Source organism: Myotis myotis, unplaced genomic scaffold (assembly GCF_014108235.1).
Source record: "Myotis myotis isolate mMyoMyo1 unplaced genomic scaffold, mMyoMyo1.p scaffold_m19_p_20, whole genome shotgun sequence".
NCBI classification, from domain to species: domain Eukaryota; kingdom Metazoa; phylum Chordata; class Mammalia; order Chiroptera; family Vespertilionidae; genus Myotis; species Myotis myotis.
This window is the reverse complement of record NW_023416325.1, coordinates 24,615,135-24,628,776: the sequence shown is the minus strand read 5'-3', so window position 1 is coordinate 24,628,776 and position 13,642 is coordinate 24,615,135. Positions and strand designations below refer to the sequence as shown.

General features: G+C 60.4%; 1 protein-coding gene across 1 annotated transcript in view; it reads left to right on the top strand.

Moving 5' to 3' along the window:
• SORL1 (sortilin related receptor 1) overlaps window positions 1-13,642 on the top strand; it is a 153,262-nt gene that overhangs the window by 100,238 nt on the left and 39,382 nt on the right. Inside the window, exons 26-31 of the mRNA XM_036353719.1 lie at window positions 2,297-2,422; window positions 6,683-6,790; window positions 7,886-8,017; window positions 9,683-9,826; window positions 10,427-10,561; window positions 11,533-11,688. Coding sequence (XP_036209612.1) covers window positions 2,297-2,422; window positions 6,683-6,790; window positions 7,886-8,017; window positions 9,683-9,826; window positions 10,427-10,561; window positions 11,533-11,688 — 801 coding nt within the window. The remainder of the gene's footprint in view (window positions 1-2,296; window positions 2,423-6,682; window positions 6,791-7,885; window positions 8,018-9,682; window positions 9,827-10,426; window positions 10,562-11,532; window positions 11,689-13,642) is intronic.

Here is a 13,642-nt window from a genome sequence, read left to right as displayed (position 1 = left end):
TCAGACCTGACCTCTGTGTCAGCGCTCTCGATGCTTTGGATTGCTTTTTATGTCATCGCTGTTCACGTTGTGTTGACATCAGCGTTGTCCCCGCGGAGCAGGGTTCTGTGGTGCTGAGGCCCTGGTTCTCTCACCGCCGTGATCATGCTGCCCTGCCCGCGTGGTGCATTCATCTGTGAGGGGCTGGAGAGGACCTGCCGCGTGTGGGACAGTGGCCTCTGGGAGAACCCGGGTTGTCCTGGCTTCGTGACTGTTCCTCTGGCAGCTCTTCCCAGTCTGACCGTCAGTCGTCTTGCCGTGTGAAGATGGCTCTTTACCTTCCCCAGACTCTTCAGTTTGTACCGAAGTCAGTGTCTCTCACCCTGTCACTAAACACACGTCTTACCGGACCCCCAGTCTCGGGGAGCTCGTAGTTCCTCGGAAGACGGGGCGTCAGGAAGGCGAGTCCGGGCACGCGGAGATCGTGCTGACCGGTCCGGCTCTGCGCTCGGCTGCTGTGGGGTCTGGCGGTCTCCACTCGCCTCTCAGAATTCCGGCTGGAAACCCGTGAGCCCTCCAGAATGGTTTCAGTGAGACACGAAGTGCATGGGCCGCACAGCAACAACCAGGTCCGTGTGGAAGTGAGTTCCGGCAAGCGTCTTATGAGAATGAGCAAGGCTTTGGTGAGGGACTTGTTTAAGGCTGCCAGGCTTGTAAAGCCAATAAATCAAAATGTTTCCAGGCAACAGCTGTTACTGGGGAAGGCTCCTACCACATGCCTGGCACAGTACTCCTCTGCCAGAGGCAGGTCTGCTCTAAGGGCCTGCGTGGACCGAGTGCCGAAGTCGAGTGTTGAGGCGTGTGTGGTCTGGGTGCATGCTGTCAGGCTCAGCGTGACCTTCAGAGAGAGGTGAGGACAGCAGTGACAGGCCACCTGGCTTGCAAAGTCAGGCTCTCTGTATTCAGACGATTGCAAACAGCCTCAGATGCAGGAGACGTTCCCGAGAGCATTGGAACCCGTGTTCCCGCCCGTGGGCAGCGTATGGCGATGGTCTCGCCTGGACCAGTCACCGCCGCGTGTGCTCCATGGCCTGTGTGTTGTTGTTGTTGCTCCTCTTATTGTGAAGACGTCCCAGCCACGTAGAGAAACGGGCAGCGAGCCCGTCCAGCTCGGTTAGGCCACGTGAGGCCGTGGTGAAGAGGGCGGCCGGCTCCCGTTCAGTAACGGGCAGACAGGAGCCCTCCCGAGGGGGGGAGCTGATGGAGCGGGCAGGAGGGGTGCTGGCTGGGTTTGAGGCTGAGCATGTACATTTGACCTGGGCTTTTTGACAAATCTATATTTTTATTGCTTTCAGAGAGGAAGGGAGAGGAAGAGAGAGGGAGAAACATCAGTGACGAGAGAGAATCATGGATCAGCTGCATCCTGCACGCCCCCAACTGGGGATCCAGCCTGCAACCCGGGCATGTGCCCTTGACGGGAATTGAACACGGGACCAATGCTCTGTCCATTGAGCCAAACCAGCGAGGGCCTAACCTGGTCCTCGCCCAAGGCTTTGAGATGTTTCTCAATGACTCGCTGTGGCCGCAGCCCCGCGTGCCCAGGAGGCTGTTCGCTGACCGCGCGCCTGCCGTCCCCCTTGCCTCCGTTCTGTGGTGGTTGCCATGGGTACCAGCGACCCTGGTTGCCTGGCAGACGTTGCTCTCGACGGTCCAGAAAGGTAGCCAAGTCCCGGTTCTGGGCTTGCTTTCCTTCTGATGGTGGAAAACCTGTTATGCTTTTGGACGTAAGGTTTTCCATGTTTGAAACTGGGCAGTTTATTTGGAATCTAAAGTCACAGCCTTTCCGAGCGTCCAGGTCCTTCGATGGCAGGACAGTGGGTGACACGGGCCCGGACGGGGCGGGGCGGGGCTGGGGCCGGGCGCCTGCACCTGCCGCGGAGTCTCCGGTCGTTGGGGCCGGCAGGAGCGAGGGGTCACGTGAGAAGTAAAGTAGCGAAGGCGAGTGGAAGCACGGGCTCTGGCCCTGGGCAGCCTGGTGCCAGTCCGTGCCCCCCTGTGCCTGTGGGCATGTGTCTGAGTCCCCAGGCCCGTTCCAGCTGCCGCAGGGGAATGGCGCTCCCCCTGGTGGTGGAAGCACAGCTTTTAGCAGGTCCCTCTGCTTGTGTAACATGGTGATTCCACCGCCTCAGGTGCTGCCCTGCAGGAGGCTGTGCCCACCACTCACTCAGGCGCCAGGCAGCCCCTCCTCAGCAGCTCCTGGAGGTCGAGGGGGAGCGAGAGGAGGGCGCTGACTGTTCTCTCTTCTTGTTGCCGGCAGCCGTCTACCACACCTGTGAGGCGTCCAACTTCCAGTGTCGCAATGGGCACTGCATCCCCCGGCGCTGGGCCTGTGACGGGGACCTGGACTGCCAGGACGGCTCCGACGAGGACCCCGCCAGCTGCGGTAAGTATGCACGCGCGGTCCGCTCCTGGGCATCTCTAGCGTCCACCGCTCAGGAAGAAGCAGGACATGAGCACTGCCCTGCTGTGCCCGGGTGCCCACACTGACAGCCAACTGTGCCCGGGTGCCCACACTGACAGCTAAGTGTGCGCGGGTGCCCACAATGACAGCCAAGTGTGCCCGGGTGCCCACAATGACAGCCAAGTGTGCCCGGGTGCCCACGCTGACAGCCAAGTGTGCCCGGGTGCCCACAATGACAGCCAAGTGTGCCCGGGTGCCCACGCTGACAGCCAAGTGTGCCCGGGTGCCCACACTGACAGCCAAGTGTGCCCAGGTGCCCACACTGACAGCCAGGAGTGCCCAGGTGCCCACACTGACAGCCAAGTGTGCCCGGGTGCCCACACTGACAGCCAAGTGTGCCCAGGAGCCCACACTGACAGCCAGGAGTGCCCAGGTGCCCACACTGACAGCCAAGTGTGCCCGGGTGCCCACAATGACAGCCAAGTGTGCCCGGGTGCCCACGCTGACAGCCAAGTGTGCCCGGGTGCCCACACTGACAGCCAAGTGTGCCCAGGTGCCCACACTGACAGCCAGGAGTGCCCAGGTGCCCACACTGACAGCCAAGTGTGCCCGGGTGCCCACACTGACAGCCAAGGCCACTGACCAGAGTGCAGGCCCACACTGACAGCCACGGGTGCCCGGGTTTCCCAACTGACAGCCAAGTGTGCCCAGGTGCCCATGCCGACAGCCAGAGTTCGCCAGGGTGCCCCTGCCGACAGCCAGGCGTGCCCAGGTGCCCATGCCGACCAGCCAGGAGTGCCCGGGCTGCCCACACTGACCTCCCAAGTGTGCCAGGTGCCCATGCCGACAGCCAGGAGTGCCCAGGTGCCCATGCTGACAGCCAGGCATGCCTGGGTGCCCACGCCGAAGCCAGGAGTGCCAGGGTGCCCATGCAACTAGCCAAGTGTGCCCGGTGTGCCCACACTGACAGCCCAAGTGTGCCGGTTTACCCCTGCCAATAGCTCAAGTGTGGCCGGGTACCCACACGCCAGCTAAGTGTGCCCGGGTGCCCACGCTGACAGCCAAGTGTGCCCGGGTACCCACACTGACAGCCAAGTGTGCCCGTGTGCCCACACTGACAGCCAAGTGTGCCCGGGTGCCCATGCCAACAGCCAAGTGTGCCCGGGTACCCACACTGACAGCCAAGTGTGCACGGGTGCCCACACTGACAGCCAAGTGTGCCCGGGTGCCCACACTGACAGCTAAGTGTGCCCGGGTGCCCACACTGACAGCCAACTGTGCCCGGGTGCCCACACTGACAGCTAAGTGTGCGCGGGTGCCCACAATGACAGCTAAGTGTGCCCGGGTGCCCACAATGACAGCCAAGTGTGCCCGGGTGCCCACGCTGACAGCCAAGTGTGCCCGGGTGCCCACAATGACAGCCAAGTGTGCCCGGGTGCCCACGCTGACAGCCAAGTGTGCCCGGGTGCCCACAATGACAGCCAAGTGTGCCCGGGTGCCCACGCTGACAGCTGAGTGTACCTGCGCCCACGGTGGCAGTGCCATCGGACACGGGATGTGGTGCAGCCAGTTCCCAGGCAGGCACGTGGCTCAGGCTTTCTGCGCAGCTTTGAAGGAAGTAGCCGGTACTTTGCTGCGGCCTCAGAGAGCATGGCTCCTAGCCCCAAACAGGCCTTTCTCCGCATAATTGACTTAAACAGAATCCCGAGATAGTCAGTCGCCTTCACCACAGAACGGCTGCCGCAAAAGCACCATCTAGAGAATGCTGCTTCGCACCAGAGTGTCCAGGCTTCCTGCCCTGCCCCGCTCTCCGTCTGCAGAAAGCCCTCCCGTGGCTGCCCTTGGCTCGGGTGCACACAGAATTCTTGGCTTCCGGACAGTTCTCCAGCACCAGCTGGGGCCCCTTGGCCTGACTGTGGCACTGTTTTCCCTGAGCTACTCGCATCGGACCTCGCAGATTCAGGGCTCAGTCCTGCAAGCCTCCCTGCGCCCCGCGCCCCCCCCTACCCCCCCCCCCCCCCCACACACACACCTTAGTGCCGACCCCAACCCCAGCTTCCCCTGCACTCCTGCCCGAAGCTGTGAGCCTGGGCTCCCAGGACTCCCTGCCTGGGTTTGGTCATTTGCTGAAACGTCTCACAGACCTCAGAGAAACACTGGTTTATCATGGAAGGGGTGACGGAGGGTGGAGGCGAGCATTGGACGGAAGAGAGGCACAGGGCAGGTGTGGGAAGGCGGCAGAGCTCCGTGCCTCTCCAGGTGCCGCCCCAGCCCCCAGCCCCACCAGCGCTCAGCAGCCTGGACACTCTGGGCCTAGACTCTGGTTATGGAATCTTCACCACACGGCCCGCCTGGCGCACTCCCCGTCTTCTTCCTTCTCTCTTCCTGGAGCAGGGAGGTGGGAGGCCCCGCTTCCTGACCTTGTGCAGGAGCTGCCCTGTGTGATGTAAGAACAGGACACTCGTGTCCGCCAGGGAAATGCGAGGGTTTTAGTAGCTCTGTGCCAGCAGCCAGAGCCAGAGACCAGTATATTATTCCCATTATTTACACCGTGCGGTCCAAACTTCCATGGAATGGGCGTCGTCTACGCGTTGTTACGCATCTGTGCTTGTGCAGTTAGCACTCCAGCGGCAGATGTGTGTTCCCGTCGTGTTACTATCACTTACTTAGCTGCACCCCGGCTGGACCTCCAGGTGTGTTCAGTGTCGCCCTGGTTTGCATAGTGAAACTGCGCGTGTCCTGGGAACAAAGGCGTACTTTTACCCTGAGGTGTAGCCGTCCCTTCGTCTGCAGGGTTGGTCCCAGGTCACCGGAATTGCAGCTGCAGCCGGCCCCCAGCCTCGGGCCCCGTTTGGGCGTCTCCAGGTGGTCTGGTAGGGTCCACGTTTTCACTGGTCCCGTGTTCTCATTAGCGGTTCCAAGTCGTTATCCTGACAGGCGTGTCCATCCGAGATGTGCTTTGTCTCCCCGTGGCCCTAGGCATCACCTCTTTCCTTCGCTTTCACAAGCTTCACGAGTGGGAGTCATCTCATGTCGTCTTAATTTTATACTTTTCAGCTTTCAGACTCCGGCCTATTGCTCCAACTGCAGCACTCATTAACGGTTTCTGTTTGATGTCTCCCAAATAATTTCTTAGGAATGATTACTTTTTACAGGATTAAAGCATATTTTCTTCTTTTTTTTTAATCTTCACCCATGAATATCTTTCCATTGATTTATTGATTTTTAGAGAGAGTGGAAGAGAGAGGTAAAGACAGAGAGAAACATCGATGTGACAGAAACACATGGATTGGTTGCCTCCTGCAGGCTCCCCAACCAGGATCCAGGCCAGGGAGGAGCCTGCTACCGAGGTTTGTGCCCTTGACCGGAATCGAACCTGGGACCCTTAGGTCTGCAGGCCGACGCTCTGTCCACTGAGCAAACAGGCCAGGGCTTAAAGCACATTTTCCTGCCTTACCCCTGGCCCTCCTGGTGCGGGTGCACCGAGGCTGTGTGCGCTCGGCCACCGGTGGCCTGCTGGCATGGTTCTGCTCGGGAAGCTGACCGGGGCTAGATTCTGTGCTGAGGCGGAAACCCACGTTTCTGCACATTTCTAGGACAAACTTTATCCAAAAGGGCTTTGGCGTAGAATTCGTAAAGAATTCAGAGTGAGTGATGGAGGAGAACTTCCAACGCCAAGGTTTCTAATCAGGACGACGTTTTCTCTTCTCTTCACTGAAGCTTTTACTCTTTAAACAAGATGGACTTGAATTTTTTGAGTGGGGAACACGTTCACATGGTTTGAAATGGGAGAAGTATTGAAGTTGCACAGTAGACACCTTCCCGTCCAGCTCCCGCCTGTGCCCAGGAAACGGCAGGGGGCCCTCCGCACAGCCGGGCGCGTGCCGGCTCAGGCCTGCGCACCGTTTGCTCCTCCACGGGCGTGTGCGCTGCCTGTTGTTCGCACCTGCTTCTCACACGCCTGAGCGAGGCCACGTGCCCACAGCGTTTCTTAGCTCTTCCTGGTGGTCAGTGCCCGCTGGCTGCACCCTCGGGTGCTCCACCCGGGCAGCGTCTCGGGGAAGGGCCGGCGCTGACGTTGCTCTCCGTGCGGGCAGGCTGCGTTTCTCCAGGCAGCTGTGCTGGCCACAGCGCGCACCTGTCACTGTGAGGGCGCGTGACAAGCCGCCCTCGGGGGCGGGACAAGTCCGGGCCTCCCGGCGCCTGCGTTTGCTCATGGCCACGCTTCTCTTTCCATTTCAGAGAAGAGGTGCAACGGCTTCCGCTGCCCGAACGGCACCTGCCTCCCCTCCAGCAAGCACTGCGACGGCCTGCGGGACTGCGCGGACGGCTCTGACGAGCAGCGCTGCGGTGAGTCCCCCGGAGCGCGGTGGTTGGGTGTGAAGGGAGTACCCGGTGGACGAAATCTCCATGGTAGCGACGTGTCCTTCGCTTTAACCGCGCTGCCCCTGACTGCGAGGGAAAGTGTCCCGAGAAGCAGAGCCCCTGGAGGGGCATTTGGTTCAGGGCTTGTCCCCTGCGGCGGTGAAGGCTGGCGAGTCAGAACCTGCAGGTGGCTGGAGGCGGGGTGGGCGCCCTGGAGGCTGAGGCTGAGTCCAGGCCTCCGACTGACCTCTGCGTTCTCATGTGGCCTTGGCTCTGGGCTTGCATCTCCGGTCTTTCTTCTTGTAAGAACACGGTTCCTGCCTGGCCGGTGTGGTTCAGCGGTTGAGTGTCGACCTATGAACCAGGAGGTCATGGTTCAATTCCTCATCAGGGCACATGCCCAAGTGGTGGGCTCCATGCCCAGTGGGGCATGCAGGAGGCAGCCAATCGGTGATTCTCTCTCATCATTGATGTTTTTCTCTCTCCCTCTCCCTTCCTCTCTGATATCAATAAAAATGTATTAAGAAAAAAGAAAAAGTAATACTGGTCCTATTGGATCTGAGCTCTGCCCTGGCCCATTTAGTGTCCATTTGCTGCTTTTAACTGTATTTACTTCATTTACCTTAATTGCCCGTTTAAAGGCCTGTCTCCAAATACAGTCCCATTGGGAGTTAGGGCTTCAGCGTACACATTAGGGGAGGTGGGTACAGTTCAGTCCGACACGGGGCCCTCACAGCAGCCTGTCAGCCCCTGTGTGAGTCACTGTCACACTGACAGTGGCTGGGATGTCAGACAGCTTTGGAGTTCGGCTTTGGCTCCGCCCTCCTCAGCTTGCAGAACACGTACTGCCGCCGCCCACGTTCCCATTTGGAAGCAGGACAGTGAAAGCTCATGGGATTGTGTTGAGAGCTCAGTCGTGTCCTTTTGCATCAGGTGCTCAGGTCAGGGCTCGCCATAAACCACGTGCTCAGTACCTGGCGGCTCTCGCGGCAGCTTCCCGGGCGAGCACTGTGCCAGGTGTGGGCCCAGGGCCCATGAGCTCCCACCCTGTGCTCAGGGCCTCTCCTCCGCCCCTTTCAGAGCCACTCTGCACCCGCTTCATGGACTTCGTATGCAAGAACCGCCAGCAGTGCCTGTTCCACTCCATGGTGTGTGACGGGGTTGTGCAGTGCCGGGACGGCTCGGACGAGGACGCTGCCTTTGCCGGCTGCTGTGAGTGGGCGGCCCTGGGGGCGGGTTCGCGTGGGGAGGTGCTGCCTCTAGTTACAGATTTGATTTTACATTTCCAGTCTTGCATTTCCTTTTTTATTTTCAACATTTTAATATATTTTATTGGTTTCAGAGAGGAAGGAAGAGAGAGATAGAAACATCAATGATGAGAGAGAATCATTGATCGGCTGCCTCCTGCACACCCCCTACTGGAGATTGAGCCCACAATCTGAGCATGTGCCCTTGACTGGAACTGAACCGAGGATCCTTCGGTCTGCAGGCTGACGCTCTGTCCACTGAGCCAAACCAGCCAGGGCTGGTCTTGCATTTTCTGGGGAAGACACACGTTTCCTGCTTCAGGAGTCATGCGTAGTAGCTGCTGGTGCACACACAGGAGAGACGGGGTGTGACCTGGGTTTGTCGGGCTCTCCTGCCCATCCCTGGAGGCCTCACCTGCTTGTGGCTTCACAGCTCTTGTCCCATGTTGCACAGTGTGTCAGCCTTCCTGCCTGTCTCTGGGACCGGGTGCCCCGAGCAGGCGGAGCCTGGTGTCTGCTGGGCCGCCTGCTAGGATGGCCCTGAAGGAAGTGCGTGCAGCATTCGTTGGCTTGGGTGGCCCCAATGAGGGACTATGGACTGCAACTTAAATGTCAGAAATGCATTTCCTCTGGCCCGGGAGCCTGGGACTCAGGCTCAGAGTGTTGGCAGGTTTGCTCCCCTCCGAAGCCTGTCTCCCGATGGGTAGGTGCCCAGCTCTCCCAGGTACTCACATGGTCTCCCTGTGCCTGTCTGTGTCCCCATCTCCTCTCCTTTTAAGGACCTCAGTCATATTGAGTCAGAATTTCACCCTGAGAACCTCCCCTTAAGACCTTATCTACAGCCCTGGCTGGTTTGGCTCAGTGGATAGAGCGTCGGCCCAGATGAGGGGTCCCAGGTTAGAGTCTGGGCAAGGGCACCTACCTTGATTGCTGACTCTCCCCACCCTGGCCCTGGTCGGGGTGCGTACAGGAGGCAACCAGTTGACGTGTTTCTCTCACATTGATATTTCTGTCTTTTCCTCTCTCTTCCACTCTCCCTGAAAACCAATGGAAGAGTATCCTTGGGTGAGGACTAACAAAAAAAATAATAATCCCAAATAATAAAAGCCTAATATGCTAAGTGTACGACCGTTCGACCAGTCACTATGACACGCACTGACCACTGGGGGCAGATGCTCAACCGGTAGGTTAGCTTGCTGCTGGGGTCTGGCTGATGGAGACTGGGTGAGATGGGCCCAACATGCCCGGGAGCCCCCCATGGTCCCTCCCCGGCCCTGACCATGCACCTGTGGGGTCCCTCGGCCTGGCCTGTGCCCTCTTGCAATCCAGGACTCTTCAGGGGATGTCGGAGAGCTGGTCTCGCCTGATCCCCACAGGCCAGAGCGAGGGGACCCCCCCCCCCCCCGCACCGGTGCACAAATCCGTGCACCAGGCTTCTAGTAAATACATAATGACCTTATCTCCGAATTCTGCAATACGGGGGACGCCTTCACCTCTGACCTGCTTTCAGGACTTCTCCAGCGACAGTCTCTGGATGGAGACTTCCTCTTCCTCCTTCCGCAGCCGTGTCACTAGGAACTCTTCGGTGATGAGGTAGCCGGGATCTCACGGACATTTGTCTCTTGTCCAGCCCAAGACCCCGAGTTCCACAAGGATTGTGACGAGTTCAGTTTCCAGTGTCAGAACGGCGTGTGCATCAGTGTGGTCTGGAAGTGCGACGGCATGGACGATTGTGGCGACTACTCGGACGAAGCCAGCTGTGGGGAGGCCGCAGGTCTGTGCCTCTCACGCCTGCTCTGGGGCCGCGGCCCCTGTGGTCGAGGAGGGGCCCTCACTACCGCCCTTGCACCCCACCTTCCCGCCGCCTCCCTTGGCAGTATTTCCTGCCAGTTCTTGAATCTCCATGTAGGAAACTGAGTGTGAACTGGCCCCGACCCCTAGCAGGGCTAGAGGTGGCTGATTCCATTTCACTGAGTCGGGGACTTGGCGCTCTGTGTAGCGTGGGAGGGAGGCGTTACGTGGTAAATGTTGCGGAGGAGGCTCCCCTCTGCTCCTACAGGTCGTAGATGCCAGTGGAATCGCACCACTGTTACCACTGTGTTAGCAGGAGCAAGGCCGTTCCTGTGGTAAAGTGTGAAAATTGAACACTCGGTGTCATTTGCGAGATCCATGGACGTGTGGGTCCGAGACACCCGAGTCGGGTCCGGGAAGGCGGGCTCTTCCTGAGTGTGTCAGCGCTGGGTCCCAGAGGCTGCCTGATCCACCGGGGGGCAGGCGGCTGCCCTGGGACTCGGTGTGGAGGAGGCTGTGCGTACATCGCAGCTTCACGTTCACGCTGGGCGGGGCCCACAGCGGATGCTGTGTTTTTCCCCAGAAAGCCCCACCGAAGCCCCCAACTGCTCCCGCCACTTCCAGTTCCGGTGTGAGAACGGCCGCTGCATCCCCAGCCGGTGGAGGTGCGACCGCGAGAACGACTGCGGGGACTGGTCCGACGAGGAGGCCTGTGTAGGTAGGTGGTCCCAGCGCCGCCCACGGCCGGCCTCGGAGGGGCCCAGCCCCTTTAATGTTTTCCCAGCCTACCCAATGACTCGGGGGGTAGCTCTCTGAGTTCTGTCCCCTTCTTAGTTGGATACTAGAGTGGCTGCTTCTATTTCTGGGGCTACGCACCCCAAGTTCACAGGTGCAGGAAGGACCCGGGGCCTGGCTGCTCCCGGTGTGGCCTCAGACCAGCAGCCTTGGTCTTTCCTCAGCGCAGTCAGAATGTCCGACCTCACCCAGAGCCCGCATTTTACCAGGCTCTTCAGGGGCCATGTGCCCCAGGGCCATGTGCCTGGTGCCTGGTGCCTCACTGGACCCAGGTGCCCGGGGCCTCATTCCACGTGCCCTGGTGCCCCGGGGCCTCAGAGCCATGTGCCTGGTGCCTGGTGCCTCATTGGACCCAGGCGCCCGGGGCCTCGTTCCACGTGCCCTGGTGCCCCGGGGCCTCAGAGCCATGTGCCTGGTGCCTGGTGCCTCATTGGACCCAGGTGCCCGGGGCCTCGTTCCACGCGCCCTGGTGCTCCAGGGCCTCGGAGCCATGGCCCTCGGCGCAGTCGAGAGGCACTGAGGTGCGGTGCATGCTGTCCCTTTTGCTTTTGGTTTTCTTGTCTCTGAGCCAGGCCTCTGGGTGGCTGTCGTGGGTGGAATTAACCAGAACAGTGTTCCACCCCCCACCTGTGCATCTGAGTCACCGTCCTTTCAAAGCAAACGCATCCGAGTGTGATTAGCTCAAGTCAGATGCAGCAGGTGAGGGGCCCGGAGAGGAAAAGCAGGGCCGCTCCGACCGCCAGGCCGGTGGTTTTGAGAGGAGCTGCGGCTCCGAACCTCCTGGGCACGGGGCTGGGTGGTGCAGCTGAAATGGGCGTCCGCACGAGCTTGGACCTGTTTTGGTCTCAAATTGAACTTCTTGTAACTCTCTGTTTTTTCTTGGTGTTTCCTCAGATTCACAGATTCTCCCCTCCCCCACTCCTGGGCCCTCCACATGTCCACCGAATTACTTCCGCTGCAGCGGGGGGGCCTGCGTGATGGACATCTGGGTGTGCGATGGCTACCGGGACTGCGCGGACGGCTCGGACGAGGAAGCCTGCCCTTCGCCTGGTGAGTGCAGCGCCCTCTGCCCGGCACCTGCTCTGCGGGGCGGACCTCGGGGTCACCCTGGCACCTGCTCTGCGGGGCGGACCTCGGGGTCACCCTGGCACCTGCTCTGCGGGGCGGACCTCGGGGTCACCCTGGCACCTGCTCTGCGGGGCGGACCTCGGGATCACCCTGGCACCTGCTCTGCGGGGCGGACCTCGGGGTCACCCTGGCACCTGCTCTGCGGGGCGGACCTCGGGGTCACCCTGGCACCGCTCTGCGGGGCGGACCTCGGGGTCACCCTGGCACCGCTCTGCGGGGCGGACCTCGGGGTCACCCTGGCACCGCTCTGCGGGGCGGACCTCGGGGTCACCCTGGCACCGCTCTGCGGGGCGGACTTCGGGGTCACCCTGGCACTGCAGGGCCAGGCTGGTGCCCTCTCTCTGGGACTTTCAGCTCAGAGGCCAGGCTGCTCCTCACTGCAGAGCAGGGGGACTCATGGGAACTGGAACTGGGGTGTCTCGTCTCCTATAATTGCCCTGTGATCTTCCTGCCAGAGAGGGCAGCCTCCCGTCTCCCACCCGCTGCGTTGGGGCACCTTTGCTCTCCTCCCAGGAACTGCCATGGAGCTGTGCAGGGGGTGGGGTGGGGGTGTTGTTGGTGTGGGCGGGAGCCAGGTTCCCTGCTTATGGCCGGCTCTCCTACCGAAAGGCGGGGGAGCCCTGCCATCTAGTGGCCGGACCAGCGGCGGCTGAACGTGTGCAGTGGCCCGGCCGCAGGAGGCTGGGACGCAGGAGACCCCGTCCGGTGCTCGCCCTTAGCTGCATCCAGAGGCAAGGGTGCTGCTTCAGGCTCAGTTATCCCAAGAGCTGTTTGCCAGGCTTTTGTTGGCAAACTTCTCGGCCGCCACCTGCTTTTCCTCCTCCCGAAGAGCCCCACGCCGCTGCCCTGCCCTGTTCGGAGGCTTCAGGGCTCCCTTTGTCCTCGGTCCAGGGGCTAGGCCAGCCCCTGCCCTGCCCATGGCTTCTCACACCGTGCTGGGCCCGCTGCGGCTCCGCGCCTGCTCTCACCCGCATTCCTTCCGCCCGGTTTGCTTTGTCAGAGTCCTCTTCCTCCTTGACCCTGGAGGACAAGGTTCCCCTACTTCCCTCCAGCGACGCCCACCGTCCAACAGGCAGGGCATGGGTTTCACAGCTGGAGAGACCAGGATGTGGTCAGTGTTTCTCCGAGCCGACCCCCGCTCCCCTGCGACCGAATTCCGGCGGGGGGGGGGGGGGGGCCATAAAGGCACAGGCTCAGGGCTCCCAGGTGGAGCCAGGAGCTCCCATGTGCTCACAGGCCATGAGTGCGGGATTCCTCCTTCCAGCCCCTCCTCGCGGAGCCTTTACATGATGTCGATCTCTTTCCCAGCCTCAGTGAAGTGCCTTCTGATTCTTGACTGATCGGCTGGCCATTGCTTCCTACATGTTCCATGTGTGTAAATATCTTCTGCCCACAGTGACGTGTGTGCCTTGTGGGGGGTCATGCATGCTACGTTGACTCCATCACTGTGCGTATCACAATAATAGGCAAATAATTAGGCGTCCCATACATGCTTCTCAAATTAAACTGATTGGAAAACCCCAAAAACAAAACACTTGGAGCTCTGCTTCCCCCCAAGGCCCGCCTCCCTATTCAGTAACTGGATCATCCTTCTCTCAGTGTATTTGAATGTTGAAACTCTGATGCAGACGTTAAGAAACTAGCGCGTTCCGACTAACCCCATGAATGAGCAGACTCCTGGTTAGGTGTCCCTTCAGCTTTCGTGAAGATCTGTGTTTCTGATGCACGTTGTTGGAGCACCTTTGGCTCGGTGGTGTCTCGCTGTCGCATGTCACTCAGTGGGACAGTCACCTGCTGGTTCCCGGAAGCCGCACACGATGCGAGATTGTCCCCGCCCCTGTACCAGAACCCTCTACAGGCTCCCTGTGGTCCAGGT